This window comes from Macadamia integrifolia, chromosome 5 (assembly GCF_013358625.1).
Source record: "Macadamia integrifolia cultivar HAES 741 chromosome 5, SCU_Mint_v3, whole genome shotgun sequence".
Classification (NCBI taxonomy): Eukaryota; Viridiplantae; Streptophyta; class Magnoliopsida; order Proteales; family Proteaceae; genus Macadamia; species Macadamia integrifolia.
Window position 1 is genome coordinate 5,360,668 of NC_056561.1, and position 18,404 is coordinate 5,379,071.

General features: G+C 38.6%; 1 protein-coding gene and 1 pseudogene across 1 annotated transcript; both read right to left on the bottom strand.

The window, feature by feature from the left end:
• Positions 1-7,305: 7,305 nt before the first annotated feature.
• On the bottom strand, positions 7,306-11,222 carry LOC122079436 (protein ACCELERATED CELL DEATH 6-like). Its single transcript, XM_042645909.1, has 3 exons — positions 10,165-11,222; positions 8,637-9,187; positions 7,306-8,046 (listed from the first exon to the last, which is right to left on the bottom strand). The coding sequence occupies exons 1-3, from the start codon at positions 11,048-11,050 to the stop codon at positions 7,384-7,386; spliced, it is 2,100 nt and encodes a 699-aa protein (XP_042501843.1). The 5' UTR covers positions 11,051-11,222; the 3' UTR covers positions 7,306-7,383.
• Positions 11,223-14,238: 3,016 nt separating this feature from the next.
• LOC122079932 lies at positions 14,239-16,116 on the bottom strand (annotated as a pseudogene).
• Positions 16,117-18,404: the final 2,288 nt, after the last annotated feature.

Genomic DNA, 18,404 nt, shown 5'->3' on the forward strand with positions numbered 1-18,404 from the left:
AACATAATAGATCCTCTGAAGAAAGCGATGTTGTGACCAAAATTTCATTAGGATTGGAAGTAACAAGGCTAAGCTACATATGAGGAAGACTATGGTCATGATCAAAACAGCATTGGCAAGCCAGTGAAGTCTCCTGGTTACCATGCATAGACCTGTCATGAATGCTACAACCATCATGGAAAGAGAAATTCCCAACAATGGCAATGTAAACATGGTAATGGAATGGCGAAATTTTGCCAATATGATCGATAAAACAGAAAGAATCGAGCAATACATAGCTATGGTATCACAGATCACAAAAGCTTTAAACTTGGTATTGGTCACTCTTGTTGTCATGCCTGCGAAATTTTGCCAATATGATCAATAAAACATAAAGAATCGAGCAATACATAGCTATGGTATCACAGATCACAAAAGCTTTAAACTTGGTATTGGCCACCCTTGTTGTCATGCCTTGGTCACGGCCATCACTAATTAAACCTCTAGGAATTGTAAAACCCGCAATGACGGTTGCTATGGCAACAAACGTTGACACAAGCAAAAGAGTGTTGACTTTGTCCTCATCAAGTAACAATTTAAATTTTGATGAACTATGTCGACAACCGAAGACATCTAGTTTTTGTGCTCGTGGTGCATTGGCCATCCTCAATGCTTTCAATGTTAGGAGCTGAATCGTAGAAAAAAATAAATCATTTATAACAATCAAGTGTATTAAAACTATCTCTCTCTCATAGGGTAGTGTGGATTTTACGAAAGGGAAAGGATTTTTATCTATGTATTCCGTATTCCCATGATCATGCTTAGCTCAAGCCTCTATAAGGCATGAAACAACAGCCGAAAGGGTAGGCTAATCGAAGGAAGGGTTGGGAGCAAGTTATCTTAGAAAATGGCGAGAGCACACTAATGAGGCAGTTGCAACAAAAAGGTATTATACATTGAAGGACAAAAAGTCATTTCATGTGGGGATATGTGTGTGTGTGTGAGAGAGAGAGAGAGAGAGAGAGAGAGAGAGATGTGCCAGCAAAGGATTTGGCTCTTCTCTAGAGTTATGATTGCTCAGGTCTTGCCCTTTACTACTTGGGCAATCAACACGTCTTTAAGTAGTGATCTAACAGCTCTCGGCATGGTACCTCTGTTCTGGTCCATGGAAGCATAGTCGTTGGACCGCCACTTAGGCACATGTCGATCGCCCAAGTTGCTATGGGCTGACTTGGCCTATCATCGCTTAGGAAAGGAGCCGGATCCTAGAACTTATAGCATAGGATCTAGGATGAAATTTTACTACAACTTGGGCAAAAACGGATCAGCTACTCTTACGATCACCTGGTCGTGCGAATCAGCATCCAACACCTGCCCTTTTTGTTTTCAAATATACCCCTCTTTATCCTTATAATGGCAAAGAGTAGGACAAGTCGTGGACGCTGACTCATACAACCAGGTGATCATACGAGCAGTGGATCCTATCTCTATTTGGGCTCACACCGGAATAAATAGAATCTCAACGGGTATTTTGAAAAATATAAAAACCTAGAAAGGTATTTATAAACCCAAAAAGAAATGAATTATTCCAAGTTTTTGGCTATGAGCCCTGTAAGAAAGTTCTTTCAACCAAGCCAGCAGCAAACAATTTATATTAGGAACTGTTTTGGGCCCGGAAACACAATGGTAATTGGTGCCTCTCTCTCTCTCTCTCTCTCTCTCTCTCTCTCTCTCTCTCTCTCTCTCTCTCTCTCTGTGTCTGTGGCAGAGTCTATAGAGGGAGAGGGAGAGTGTGTGTGCATGTGAACACATTGGTACATCAATCTTAGGGTTTTTAAGGTACATACCTGTCGAAATGAACCTCCGTTGACACATTCTTTCTTGGCAATATCTAGAGCTGTCAAGTCCTTGTAGTCCATGATGCTTAAGTTCACTCTGATGTCCCTCGTCAGAACACAGACTACTTTAGAATGCATGCACTTGGTTGCCAGATGCAAAGGTGTATATCCGTATACATCCCCCTCGTTTATTAGCATCCCCAGTGTTGGCATCTCCAGAATGTATCTCACCACATTTTCCTTGCCCCTTCGAGAAGCTACGTGAAGAATATTCCGGTTTTCTTTGCCGAGCAACTTCTAAGAGTCTGGGCAACCTTCCAAGAGAAGTTGTACTACCTTGATATGGCCACTAGAGGCTGCAATGTGAATTGCGTATTGGCCATCGCTATCTGCTTGATAGGCGGGCAAAATATCTATGTTGAATAACTCAATAATCCCATCAAAATAACCTAACAATGTAGCATAATGCAGAGGAGTTCTTCCCTTTGTGTTTGTTGCTTGGACTAGCTGTGGCTTGAGCCTTAACACCAATCTTAAGCTCTCTGTTGTTCATGTAGTGCAAAATGCGAACAAAGAGACAATAGATGATTGATTAGGCTATGAGAGATTACCATTTGTAGATTTTTTATTATCCCTCATTTACATTCACATATTCATTCTACCTTATCAGCTGGAGTGACCTTGAGATGTGTGCCCAAGTCATCTTAACCATGGGATCACTCTATGGTCCATGGGCTCTATGGAAAGGATCTGATTCCAGTAAAGTGAATTTTAATAACCAAATATAGAATAATTTAGAGTTAGCAATATAATCATGTGGAGTAATAAATAATAATTACAAAAGCTTCCTTTTTTAGGCTTTGAAATTTTCACTGCAATTCCCTTTAATTTCCTTCCCTAACCCAATCTTCTCTTAACTTTAAGATTGCCCTGTTCGAGCCCAACCCAAGCAAAACTATTAAGCTTGCTTGGGATTCTTTGGTTGGCATGGCCTCAAACAGGTTTTTAAAGTTGTAAGGAGAAAGTTGTGAATAGGGATAAATCTGACCTATTTGATTCGATTCGATTCAGATTGACATCGGCCTTGATCGATCCTGAGTTTTATAACATTGATGGTCACCGAAGGGATCAATGGCTAACTTTTTTTTGTGATGAATAATAATCATCTTGAAGAGCTAATTGAGAAACTGAAAGCAACTTAAAAGTTGAAACATGATATCAGCTAGTAGTGTGCAAATGAATAATACTTCTTAACTCTCTTGATAATGGCTGCGTGAAGAGGTGTATTTCCTTTCCATTGGCGAAGGTCGTGAATGTCACCAAGTAATCCCAACATATACTCAAGAAGTTGCAGAAGACCGGCTTCTGCAGCCAAATATGCGGGAGACTTCTCTTTATTATTATTGTTAACAAAACATGACATGCGCGGATCTACTGCAACCAAGACCCGAGCAACCTCTTCATGATTACTTTTCAAAGCTTCATGCAAGGCAGTATTTCCACTCATATTTTTCATTCTCAGGTACTGTTGTTGTCGTTGAGCTTCTCCAATACCCCCTGTTTCCACATCTCCTGATAAATTGCAATCCAAAAGGAAGTTGACAATGCCTAGTTGTCCTGCCCTTGCGGCGAGATGAAGGGGAGTGTCTCCATCTCCATTCAAGTTTGGCTTGATGAGAAGAGACGGGCATCGTTTGGAGAGAAGTTCAAAGATGGAATGGTATCCTAACCTGGCCGCGATGTGAGCGACCGTATCCTTTTGGGGGGTCACTCGTAAATGAAGCTCACATTCGAATAGCGAGGTCGTGTGTACATCCCCTGCCACTACCGCTTTTTGTAGTCTTGGGTGCATGGGTACACGATTCAGATTGTTAAGGGGGTAAGGCAGAGGTGGCATGTTATAGGGGTGAGGCGACACGGATTGAAATTCAATGTTGTCAAACGAATCACTTTTAGAGGTGGAAGAAATGCCGTCGCTGGCACGATGAGGGCTGATATGGACGGGAGAAGGCATGGATTCCGGGAAGGGTATTACGTCGTCGGTACTTTGAGGCCAGCTGATAGGGAGATGAGGCGCCATTAGAGGTGGGAAAGGGGCGGCGTCACGCCAAGGAGATTGTTGATAGGAACAGGGAGACCAGGAGATGGCCAATATCGGACTGCTGGCGCTACAACCGCCACCGTTTCCCTCTTTCTCCTGGGGAAGATCGGATTCACGATCTAACCCTTTTATTGGCCTCTTCCGCTTTTTGTGATCTATCAATAATTTATGGGTTTTTTCTGGGTTATATAACCAAATGCTGGTTACAACTTGTCATAGATTAATCCCTAAAATTATGTGTAGCAATTCTAAAGGGATTATAATATTGAGATCGATATCGCTCTGAATTAGTATTGATTGAGATCGATATCAGTAACAAAAGATAGATTACCAAACTCATGAAAATGGATGAGACAAAAGAAAAAATTAATAATAAATAAACAATATCCTTGATGATGATGAATGAGACAAATAAAAAGAAAAGAGAAAAGAAAATAAATAAACATTTTCTTTAATAAGTGATTCAATATTAATGCATTTAAAAAAAATTCAAAAAGATAAAATAGAAAAATAACAAAATCGAAGCCAAGAAGGAATTTGAGTTTTAGCCAACAAAGCAACATTTGAACCAAGTAATAGTAAACATAAAAGTGAATGGATTATTTTTTTGGATTAGTAAAAGTATGTTTTAAAGCAATTAATTTGAAAAAAGTTTAATAGATTACAGGTGAAAAGGAAAAGTAATCTTGATGTTTAAACGGAGTAGGGGAGAAAGAGATATAAAAGTCCAAAAGCAAGAAATTTACTAAAAATCCCTTACTTTTTTTCCATTACATTCTTAAAAAATGGCTCCGTAAAATTATCTACATGATATTACACTGTTATACCAAGATGGGCAATTGTAAAATAGATTGACGGTGAGAAGCTCTACCCCAGCAAAAAGTCTCAGAACAAGGTAACATCCTTTGCATTCACTTGCCGCATAGCAGAGCATCTCCAACCATGATCTGCCATCGATTTCTACTTGAGGTACCTGTTTTAATAATGATTTTGCAAACCTGGATGCATTGAATGATACAGAATTACTTCTCTTTCACCTTTTGACTTGTTAATTGAAGGAAAACCTTTTTTCACGAAAACAATAAACATGAAGTGAAGTATTAAGGATTCAGATTTCTTTATTAGAAAGAACAAAAAGAATTCGGATTCAAATCTTCTCTAATTGTTGGGACGGTATCCAACTATTGAAAAGAATGAACCACACACCCCAACACACGGGCCTACACCTCCGACACAATGGAGGATTGAGTCATAAACGATACTCACTTCATGAAATTCCTATCTTAAAGCATTGGATGTAGGGATTAGGAGCTCTATTAAAACCTCAAACTCAACTCGGAACTCCATAGTCCATAAGGGTGCCAAACCCAAGGCTGACCCGACTAAATTGATTGAAACCGACCCTTTATAGACCATCCTGGCCCATTTACAAACAGTCAGTCTCGGTTCTACTACTTGGCCCGTCGGGCGCCCGACCGAGACCGACTGAATAACACATGATTGAGACCGGCCTATTATGCACAGACCTGACCTGACCCGACCCTTTAATGAGTGTAGAATTCCTATTTTACCCCCCAATTCTTGAATGGTTCCTCCACTGTTAAACATATTTTTCAATCCAAAGTAGTCAAATTCTTGAATGGTTCCTCCACAGTTAAAGTGAAGTAGCTAAAAAAAAAAAAAAAAAAATTTAAATGATTGGTCTTGAATCTCTTGACTCTTGATTTCTTATCATTTTTTTGGGCTTGCATGAGCAGAATTAAGTGGACTAGAATATAAGAACACATTTTAAAGAAGGCTCGTTTAAAAATTAATTAAATCTCTTTTAACATCAAACATATCCGTAACTCGATTAAGGTCCCATTAAATCCTGATTAAAGCTTGATTTTAATAGCCCGATTATAATCCAAGACCGATCGATCGAATATAAAGTATACCATACCTTTACTAATTAAACCCGATTAGTTAAATGAACAAATACCGTACAGCCTTTGAAAGTCTTCGAATCCAATTAAATCGATCCGACCAATTGACACCCCCTAATAGTCCATACTCGATGGTCCACACCAAAACCATAAAATTATTAAACGTGACGTTAAAAGAGGGGGTTACACAATTCAAGGGAATACGGCTTTAGTGTCGGAAGTTGCATCTCGGTCAAGGCCACTACTTTTCAATAGCATGCGCAATAGACGTAGCGCCTAATTCTATTAAATATTAAATGATTTAACTATGAAGAAAAGGAATAGATTATATTTATTGGTGGGCATTTCTTTTCTATTTTTTTGGTAACCGGCATTACTTTTCAATAGCATGCGCAATAGACGTAGGGCCCAATTCCATTAAATATTTCGAACCCCTTCTCGGTTCTCCCAACCAAATATTAATGATTTGATTATGAAGAAAAGGATTTCACCAAAAAAAAAAAGATTATGGAGAAAAGGAATAATTTTATTCATTGATCATGAACAAGCATCTAGTCATCGCAGGTTTTGGATGGACAGCACATGGCATTAAGAGGGTATTTTAGAAATACATAAAAAATTTTATAGAGATTTATGAATTTTAAGATGATAGGTGGACCGTCTTCTACAAGTGAAGAAAGACTTTATCCATATATAAAATAAATAAAATTTTCCAATAAACTTTGAAGTGTTTAAATTTTAATTTTTTTTTATTTGGGACACCATTAACTAATGTCTGTTCAACACATAATTATATTGTAAGTTAATTTGAGGAGTTTCTACCGAAAATAAGTTTATTCCAAGAGTGCAATTTGGCTGAGGTCCCATTTGGTAATACTCTTGCGGAGTGTCTATGCTATTTTTTTATTTTTTTTCACTAGAAAGCCATGACCTCATTCTTGTAGGAACATTTTTTTGTCTTTCAAGTCATTTTCTTATTATTTTCCTATAAATAGACTAAGATAAAGGAGGTTACTTAACTACAACCCCTCCCACACAAATAAGAGTTATACTTACTTTAAACAACGGCCTATTACATCTAAATATAACTACCTCCCCATCAAATATACACGTAACATCTGAACCGTAAGATAGGCTATCTTAGCTTATGATAATCAGATCGTGCCTCGCTCTTTGTTCTGCTCAGGGCCAAGCTCCACCCATGGCTTATTAACTGTGGATTTAGCCTATCCCAGACTGTTATAAAAATAGTTATAAAGCTTTTGGCCTTAATAATGGGCTAGACTTATTAAATATCAAATCCTCTGTTTGTTGACCGAAGGCATTGGGGAACCGACGCAGGGTCATGTGTGTTCTTTTACAGCCCACCGGCTCCACCCCCACTGTCCCATTTGTCTGGGCTGCATGGGATCCCGGATGGGCAGGTTCTTTCTCTCTTATCTATTTTATCAGAAAAAACAGATGACATCAAAACATTACAATAAAGAGTTCACAGAAATATTACAAGAAGAAGTTGTTCATACACTATGAATTATCTATCCTAATAAGCTCGTCCTCTTCTCATATCATCATCACTATCACCCCTAGTTGCAGAAGCCAATAGATAGAGAACATAGTAAGAGATCCTCCGAAGGAAGCGATGTTGTGACTGAATTGGCATCAGGAGCGGAAGCAACAAGGCTAAAGTACATACGAGGAAGATTATGAACACGATCAAAACAGCAATGGCAAGCCAGTGAAGTCTACTGGTTACCATATACAGACCTGTGGTGAATGCTACAGCCATCATAGAAAGTGAAATTCCCAACAATGGCAATGTAAAAGCAATAATGGAACGCATCAGCACACCATCTGCTAATTGTGCCAATATGAGGGATAAAGCAGATAGAATTGAACAATACATAGCTATAGTATCACATATCACAAAAGCTTTTAACTTGGTATTGGTTAACATTGTTGCCATGCCTCGATCAGGGCCATCACTATTTAAGCCTCCAGGAATGGTAAAACCTGCAATGAAGGTTACTATAGCAACTAGGGTCGACACCAGCAAAAGTTGGGCAGCTATGGTTCTGTTAAAAAACCCTGTATGTGGTTTCAAAGGAGGCATTGTAGGTGGTAGGAAACTGTATCTGCCATGGAAGGCATCTAGCTTTTGGCCTCGTGGTGCATTGGCAATCCTCAATGCTGTCAATGTTAGGAGCTGAAGTTTATCAAAATAAAAAATTGTTAGGAGTTGAATGCTAAATAATGTTAAGGGAGAGGATTCCCTAAAAGGCAGCATGGCTCGTGCACCAAAGCGAAGACCAATGGGAGTACACCCAAAAGCATCAACAATAGTGGATTTTTGCTTTTCACAAGGGCAGGGCAGTCATTTCACCCCTCCTTGTATCTTGGTGTAGAGGCCACACTGCCTTCTAGGCATTTTTCCCTAATATTAATCGAGTGTATTAACTAGTGGGGAAAAAGAAAGCTACCCAATAATGTTGTGAACGCCTAGACACATGGGAATTGGAACAAGGCTGTGAACAGATGTCCATACCCCGGCTCCACTCCCCTATGTGTCTAGGCATATGCAACACTATTGGATAGCGTTCTTTCTCCTTGACTAGTGATGATTAAAACAAGAATCTCTCCCAATAGCAGAGAACATATTCTTAGTCCGGAAACACCTATTGTATCACCTGGTGCTTTTGTGTGTGTGTATGAGAGAGAGAGAGAGAGAGAGAGAGAGAGAAGGTCATAAACACATTGATTAAAAAAAATCAATCTTTGGATTGGTAAGGCACCTACCTTTCGAAATGACGCTAGAGTGGCACCATTTTTCTCAGTGATACTCTTTTGCTCTGCAATATCTAAAGCAGTCAAGTTACTGTAGTTCATGATGCTCATGTTCACTCTGCTGTCCCTAGTCAGAACACAAACTACTTTAGAATGCCTGCCCATGGCTGCCAAATGCAAAGGTGTATCTCCATTGTAATCCCTTTCGTTTATTAGCATCTCAAGCGCTGGCGTCTTTAGAATGTATTTCACCACATTTTCCTTGCCAATTCCAGCAGCTATGTGAAGAATATTCCAGCTCACTTTGTCAAGCAACTTCCAAGAGTCCGGGCAACCTTCCAAAAGAAGTTGAATTACCTTAATATGGCCACTAATGGCTGCCAAGTGAATTGGGTAGAGGCCACCGCTGTCTGCTTGATAGGCGGGCAGGGTATCTACTTTGAACAACTCAATAATCCCATCAAAATAACCTATTGATGCAGCATAGTGCAGAGGATTTCTTCCCTTTGCGTCTGTTGCCAGGACTAGCTCTGGCTTGAACCTTAACACCAATCCTACGACCTCTGTTATTTATGTAGTGCAAAATATGAACAAACAGAGAATGAAAGATTAGGCCTGCTCGGATTTTCTTATGTTGGGATGGGCTCAAACAGGTTTTTAAAGTTTTAATGAACGCGTGGTCGACCTATGGTTAAGATCAACAGTCAACCAAACCCACCCAGCCCAACTTTTTTTTTTTTTTTTTTTTTTTTTTTGGGTGGGGGGTGGTGTGGAGGGGGTTGGCCATGAGTTTGGATCTTCTGGTCGTACATTTGAGCATCCAACATATGTCTCACTTCCAGCCATTACAAGAGTAAAGAGGGACATATTTGAAAGCAAAAATGACAAAGGGTTAGATGCTCACATGTACGATCAGGTGATCTTCCTTGTGACTCATTGTTGATTTAACCACGATAACACAGCACACACATGTTCAACACCCATCTCACGCCAGCCATGGTGATGGGTGAGATGTGGTCGGGTGGTTACCTGAGTGGGAGAGAATCCCAATTCTTGTTCAAACACCCCACCTTCCAAAGCATGGTTCTAATATTGGCATTGGATTGACCTATTGTATTGGTATTGCTCGAGACTGATATCAATAACTGAATGATTCAGATTGATCAAAATCGTTTCAGGGGTAAAAGCATAAAGAAACTGTACGTTTTTTGAAAAGTAAAGGCAAAAGTGATCGATCCAATCTAATCCGATACCAGTCACTAAATCCTTGCTCGCAAGTGCACATCGGTTACCTACTGGATCACTGATCACTCAAAAAGAGATCTGTGCCCAAAAATTGGTTTAAAGTGGCTAGATTGGGTTTCAGAACAGTTTTCATGGGAAGTCCTTCGATCAAGAAATTTCTTTTTTTTTTTTTTTTCGGATGAATAATGATCTAGAGATAGATTTTCTAAGGGTTGGGGGAATGAATAATGATCACTAAAACCAACTTGAAAGTTGAAAAGTGAAATCAAGCATGTAGTGTGGAAACGAATAATACCTCGATCTCTCTTGATAATGGCTGCGTGAAGAGGTGTACTTCCTTTCCATGGGCGAAGATCGTGACTGTCATCAAGCAATCCCAACATGTGTTCAAGAAGTTGCAGATGACCAGCTTCTGCAGCCAAATATGCCGGAGACTTCCCGTCGTTATTAACCCAATACGAAATATGCGGATCTGCTGTCACCAAGACCCGAGCAACCTCTTCCTGATCATTTTTCAAAGCTTCATGCAAGGCAGTATTCCCTTTCAAATTTTTCTTTCTCAGATATTGTAGTTGTTGAGCTCCTCCATCCCCTCTTTCAACATCTCCTAGATTGGAATCCAAAAGGAAATTCACAATGCCTAGTTGCCCAGCCCATGCGGCGAGATGAAGGGAAGTTTCTCCATTGGCGTTTGGTTTCCAGAGAAGAGAGGGGCATTGGTTCGAGAGAAGTTCAAAGATGGAATGGTGCCCTAACCTGGCCGCTATGTGAGCAACCGTATTCTTTTGGGGGTTCAATTGTAGATGAAGCTCACGTTCGAAAAGAGACACCGTTTGTACATCCCCTGCCACTACCGCTCTGTGTAGCCGTGGGTGCATGGGTTTAGTGGTTGGGGGTCTTGCGGCGACTATATGGTCGGATTCAGATTCAAAATCGTCATCAAAAGAATCACTTGAAGAGATGGATCGATTGTCGACGTCACGACCACGGTTGTTAAGGAGGTTAGGCGGCATGGATTGAAATTCCATATCACCAAACGAACCACTTTCAGAGGTGGAGGAAGCGTCGCTGATAGTATGAAGGTTGATATTGACCGGAGGCGGCATGGATTCCGGTCGGGGTGTTACATTGTCTGTACTATGAGGGCAGCTGGGAGGGAGGTGAAGCGGCACGGATTCCATAGGGGCGTTGTGGGAACAGAGTTTTTGGCAGGAAGATCAGGATAGCTAGGGCCAAGGTCGGAACTGCAACCGGCACGGCCGTCGTCACCGTTTCCCTCTTTCTCCAGGGGAAGGTCGGATACGCAGTAGAGGAAGGGCCTCTCTCTATAGACTTAACTTCTCTTTCCCATTTTATTGGCCTCTTCTCCTTTGTCATTATCTATATTTTATGAGTTTTTTTAACCGGAGGCTGGTGTACTACTTGTCAGTTGTCAGAGATTTTTCCATCTCTCCCAAGTGGAATCACATGGTTGAGTGAAGAAATACTTTTCCCGTGAACTAAAAAAAAAATTTTGGTAGGACCGTGAACTGAAAAATGAAAAAGTATATTGTAGCATCGGAGTCCAGTAAAAATAATCAATGTCTTCTCTATTTTTGGAGAAAATGAAAAAAAAAAAAGGTTGAATTTTATTTTTTATCTTTTAATAAGTGAAATTATTATTGTTTGTTAATCTAAGATCAACTTATCCTCTCTTATTCACTTCTTTAGTACTTTTTATGTGAATTTCTTTTATGTTTAAGTCTCTATTCTCCATTCTACCGAAAAAAAAAAAAAAGTCTCTATTCTCCTCTTATTTTTTCTCCATTTCATTATATTTTTCTTTCCATAAAATCTCACTCTATTTCCATTTTCATTATTTCTCATTAAATTTCATTCAATTAAAAATTACATATATTATTTTTTTTCTTCATTTTGCGTGCACTCTTATAAATTTCTCACCCTTTCTTATTCGCCAAACAAAATCCGCAAGAAGGGGAAAGTAACTTACTTCATTGAATTTCAGTTCTTAGGATTTGACTCTTCTCGTTAGTGCTCATCGCCTAGGTCAACTTATAGTTATCTAAAAGAGCACCACGTGCGATGATCCAACATTTTGAGAGAAGGCAAGAAGAATGAGCCACTGACAAAGGCATAGAAAACAAGGCACCAAGAACCGTTGGATCATCGCCTAGACACATAGCGTTCACCCAGATAGCTATGGACAAGACCTGGGTGATGAATGCTCATGAGGAGTCGGATCCCAATTCTCAAGCGTGGATTTAGGGCTTAGGGAATCTATTGAAACTTCAAACTTTAAAAGTAAAAAACGAGACATTAAAAGTGGGGGTACAAAATCCAAGGAATACGCAGTGAGCACTACCCAACCAATAGCATGTATCCGCAATCGACGTAGGGCTCAATTTTATTATAAAATTCAAACCCTTTCCTCCAACCAAATCATTATGTATGTTTGATTAAGAAGAAACAATATAGCGGTGAAATGACCATCTCTTTCCTCATGAAACACAAAAATCACACCAACATTGATACTTGTATTATCGCTCCCATAAGTCATTGCATTGGTATAAGAGTCACATTGATTTTTATGGAACACACTCTCTTAAATTTATAAGTTATTAATTTGGGATTTGTTTAACACCGTAGACTGATGTCAGTTAAACATATAACAATTCGGAATTTTTTTTTTTTGGTGGAAAATTTGAGATTTGTTTGACACCATCAACCAATGTCGGTTAAACATGTACGTAATTAAGTTGTAAGTGTACTGTAAGACTGCAATTTAGTTAGGGTCACATTTGGTAATACTCATGCAGACTATTTGGTATTTTTCTATAACACACACGAAAAAAATAAAAATGAAATGGAAGCTTGTTTTGATTTTCTGATTCAATTTTCTATTATTCCAAAATGAATCGGACATCTAAATTTGAAAAAAAAATAAAATAATCCGCTACCCAATAGCATGACAATGGGTATGATAAGCTCACACTACCCCACGTTGAAGATGTTCACATGTGCTCTCCCATTGGCCGTTGACGTGCTATCGACTAGTTTTCTCTGAGAACGAATTATCTGTTCATAAAATCATCTGCTAGTACGGTAAATAAGTGCCATGTGTCCAACCTCCTTATGGAGGTAACCTTCTGTTATTTTTTTTTTTCAAAATTTAAATATTTTTTTTTTATTTTCCCTATTTTTGAGGAATTTGAAATTATTCAATTATATTAACCTTTTTTATCTCTTCTATTTGTGGGGAGTTTAAATCTCTCTCTCTCTCTTTTTGAGATTCTCGACCATCATTTTGTTGATCATGTATGAGTACATGTATATTAGTTATAAATATATAACTAATGAAAATCGGTAATAATTTGTCTTAAGAGATTGTTTTTATATCCACGATTTGAAACTCCCCACAAATAGAGGAGATAAAAAAGGTTAATAAAATCTGAATAATTTTAAATTCCTCAAAAATAGGAAAAATAAAATAAATTTAAAAATTTGAATAAAAAAAATTAACGAAAGATTACCTCCGTAAGTAGGTTGGACACATGACACCTATTTACCGTACGAGCAGATGATCCGCTCTCATTTTCTCTTGGCCAAAGTGGATGTAGCAAAGTAGAAAAAAATTGTTTGTCTAACCCCATTCTCCCCTCTTTTACTGAGGGCTTTGCCTTTTTTGAAAACTTTCTTATAACATTTACATTTCGGAAGACTTTATTGGTAGGCTAAAATAGATGGGTAAGTTAAGCATCCTATATCTCCTGAGTGCAACCTTATTGCCTTCGATCTGGATCAGGCCTATCATTGTGCTTTCATTACATGACTTTCTCTCTCTCTCCCTCTTTTAATGACGGGTAACCCTGAGTAGTTTTGTGGGAGATGATGCAATGGGTAGGAGGGGTTGCAGCGGAGAGACATGGTCATTGGAGCAAGGGAGGTGGAGGGAAGTCAAGAGTAAATCTATCCAGAAACGTACAGGTTGGGAGGACAAAACACTATTTTCAATAAGAATACAATCATATTATTTCACATGTTTATGGAAAAATATACAAGATAATATAATAATAAATACACACCATTTATTAGCCCCCAGCTAGTGTACTAAGGAGAAATAAAAATAAATAAATAAATGTTACTACAGTCACATAATTATAGAAAGACCACAGAAATATTACAATACCAATAATCATTCACCAGTAGATAGAGAAAATAATTAGAGATCCTCCAGTTGCAGGCACTATCACTTTTGGTAACCAATGTGAACTTCCTGAGTTGTTATACTATCATCGTTGTCACTATCACCTCCAGTTGCAGGCACCAGTAGAAAAAGAAAATAATAAGAGATCCTCTGAAAGAAGCGATTCTATGACCAAATTGGCATACGGAGTGGAAGTAACAAGGCTAAGGTACATATGATGAAGATTACGCTCATTATCAAGACAACATTGGCAAGCCAATGAAGTCTACTTGGTACTACACATAGACCTACGGCGAATGCTACAGCCATCATGGAAAACAAAATTCCCAACATTGGCAACGTGAAACCAATAATGGAACGCATCAGCTTGACATCTCCTAATTGTGACCATATGAGAGATAAAACAGAAAGAAACGAACAATACATAGCTATGGTATCACAGACCACAAAAGCTTTAAAGTTGGTATTGGTTAGCATTGTACCCATTCCTTTGTTAGGACCATCACTATTTAAGCCTCTAGGAATTGTAAAACCTGCAGCAAATGTTACTAGCGATAAGTGTCGACACCAGCAAAAGAGTGTTAACTCTGTCCTTGTAAAATTCTCCTGTAGGTGGTTTGAAACCTTTCCTCACTTGGGCTTCGTCTTCAAAGACATTTAGATCTCTTGCTCGTGGTGCATTGGCAATCTTCAAGGCTGTCAATGTTAGGAACTGGATCGTAGGAAAAAAATATATATAGTCAAGTTTAATTATTAACTACTGATGGTTATGACTTATGATCTCTTGAGAGAGTGTGGATCAGATTCTCGTATGAAAAGCAGTGAAGAGCACTAAACACCCCATGTGAGTGGCCCAAGATGTGTCTACTAGGAGTCGAACTTAGGACGTCTGAGTTTACAGCTCGTACCAAGTTCATTGCTCACCAACTGCGCTACCCCCTTGGGTTACACTTAGAATCCACTCAACCTCTCTTTTCTTACAACAAGTTTTCATAGTATCAGCAAGAAATCGAGTTATACTTTCCCTCGATCTCTTTAGCCACCCATGCTGACGGATCCACTCCTATCTAGTAGGAGTTCCATTAGATGTCAATCTTATCTTTCTATTAGGACTCCTGTATCATTGAAGTTACATATGTTATCAACCTCTTATCACCTTCGGAGTTTGCATTCATGTTTACAACTATCATGTAATAGATTCCTAAGAAGTTTTTTTTTTGGATAGAGATTCCTAAGGGGTTTGCATTTATGTTTATAACTATCACATGTGACAATAGATTCCTAATGCAACTCAAACCACCTATCCTATTAGATCTCTATAGAGTTTTCAATTATGTGGATTCATATGTAAGCTGCCACTAAGTTGTAATCTTGTCAAGTCAATTAATACGATGTAGCCATTGAGTGGATTCCAAGTATAGATCAAACATTGTACATTCTCGTACGAGGACCTGATCCAATCTCTCTCTCTCTCAAATTTGAAATATCAATCTTAGGATTTGTAAGGCACCAACCAACCTTTTGAAATGTTGCTAAGGTCTGAATATTTGTTTCGGCAGTGTCTAGAGGTGTCAAGTAATTACTGTTCATGATGCTCATGTTCACTCTGTTGTCCCTAGTCAGAACACCAACAACTTTAGAACGCCAGCCCTTAGTAGCCAAATGCAAAGGTGTATCACCATTCATATCCCTCTTGTTTATTAACATCTCAAGCACTGGCGTCTTCCTAATGTAAGTCACCACATTTTCCTTGCCACTGAGAGTAGCTACATGAAGAATATTCTGGCGTTTTACGTTGCACAACTCCCAAGATCCAAGACAATGTTCAAAGAGAAGGTGTATTACGTTATTATGGCCATTAGAGGCTGCCATGTGAATTGGGTAGAGGCCAAAGTTGTTGTCTGGTTGATAGGCGGGCAGAGTATCTATCTTTAGTAACTCTTTTAATCCATCATGATAACCTATTGAGGCAGCATAGTGGATCGGGGTTCTTCCATCTGTGTCTGTTGCTTGGATTAACTGTGGCTTGAGGTGTAATACCATTCCTAAGCTCTCTGGCATTCATAGAGTGTAAAATACCAACAAAGAGATAAATGGAAGATTAGGTTATGATATGGGATCACCATTTGTAGATTTTTCATTATTCATATTTTGGAAGCTTCGCCTTCACCAGCTGTTAATGTACATTTCAATGTATCTCTACAAGTGGTTAGCACAATGTAATTTCCGTCCACTCATATAATGAAATGGAGGAGAGTATATATAGTTTGAAAGCATGGTAGATGGTCCTATCACCTATGTGGGTCTCTTGTATAGCTTTTAAGGAGTGTGGATCAAGTCCTTCTTGGTGTCTGATTTACACTTGGACTCCACTCAGAATTAAAACTAATTAAAAAAAGAGACAGATTAAGTGGAGTCCAAGTGTAAATCAAACATAGTACGAGAACTTCTTGGTGTCTAATTTACACTTGGACTCCAATCAGAATTAGAACTAATTGAAAAAAGAGAGAGATTAAGTGGAGTCCAAGTGTAAATCAAACACCGTACGAAAATGAGGATTTGATCCGCACTCGCTTCTAAGTGGGTCCTGTGTATGGCTTAGAGGTTCTTGTACTAAAAACTAAATAAATAACTAAAAAAGAAAGAAAGAGAGAAGGGGGTTGAAATGATATAATTACCATAGGATTAATTAGCTAGCCAAACCAGGCTACTTTTATATATGTATGTATGTGCATTGGAGAAAAAGTATAGGCCTTGTTTGACCTTTTTTTTTTTTTACATTCACCCAAAAAAAAAAAAATTCTTCTTTTTAAGAAAAAAAAATGATTTCCTTCTAAACTAGTTAACTATGTGAGCATAAGACCATGAAATAAACTTTACCATTGAAACATGTCTCTTTGCGTAGACACTACACTAACACATAGGCTAATGGAAGGCCAAGTAGAGGCATTTGGATGGGAGGCCACATCTTTTTTTCTCGCTGGTCATAAATTTGGAGAGTTTGCTTCAACACGAAAATGAAGATCTTCAAGAACAAATATTGAACCGGGAAGAAAAAAGGTCTATGTCGGATAGTAGAGATACACAAGCAGGTTCTTTTCTCCAATATATACTTACATATCTAAAAGTTTTGAGTTTTTTTTCGAATTTTCTTAGGCTCGGCTCAAGTTACCAAAGGGATCAATATACAACCTAAGCCCAACCCAGCCTAACTACCGCTTTTTCCAACTTCGACTTGGGCATGGGCATCTAGAGTGGAAGCTCTGTAAGGGCCCGTTTGATTTTGTTTCTCTTGTTTTTGCAATAGAAATGGTTTTTTCCATTTCTGTACTAAGAAATGATTTTTGGAAATACAAAAAGGTGTTTGATTTTTCTATTTCCCGAAATGTTTTCAACAGTGTAGTCAGGTTCAAGACATTAGTGAAGGCATGACGTTTTAGGAATGCAACTCACAAGTGAAGGTATGGCGTTGGAGTTGCAGGTATACTTCATGGAGATGAGCTTCAGAAGGATGAAGGCAATTCAAAACTGTGAGCTTCACACAACCAAGTTGGAACCGCCGTATTTGGATAGCGAGAAGTTTCAACAATGGGTTGGGGAGTTGGGTAGGTGGAGTGAAGTATTGGGTTTTTCACAATTTTTATCGCTCTCACTTGTTTCTAGAAACAGAAAAACAAGTCTAACTTGTTTCTCCATTCATGTTTCCAAACACAGAAATAGGCATAAATTTCTATTTATGTTTTCAAAATCAAACGGGCCCTAAATACACCCCTCAAATTAGAAGAAAAAAATTAAAAGGAAGAGAAGGGAAACAAAGCAAAAACCAGAATGGGAATTTTTGTAATCATTTCCTAACATAAGTGGTTAAATAACTCCTAACATTTCAAATCTGACTATTAAATTTTACTATATTATGCAATCAAAATGCCCTTGCTATGGATGATTTCTAAATAGGAAGATTCTATTTAGAAAGTATGATTACCCTACCTAGTTTGATTATTTTTTTTTATTTTTTAGTAAAAACCGGATGATAAACTAAAGAGTCCATTAAAAGCAACTTTGAAGTCATGAACATGAATTAAGATCCATAAGTGGAGAGCGGATCAAGTCCTCATACAGGACTGATCTATACAGATGGAATTCACCCAACAATCAATTCTGTGATGGATTCCATCGGTGTATATCAACTCTTACGAGAAGGGTTCTCGTACGTAAACCTGATCCATACTCTCAGTAAGTAGTGTGCAAAGTAATACCTCGATGCCTCTCGACGATGGCAGAGTGAAGAGGTGTCCTTCCTCCCTTCCATTCGCTAAGTTTGTGATCGTCAC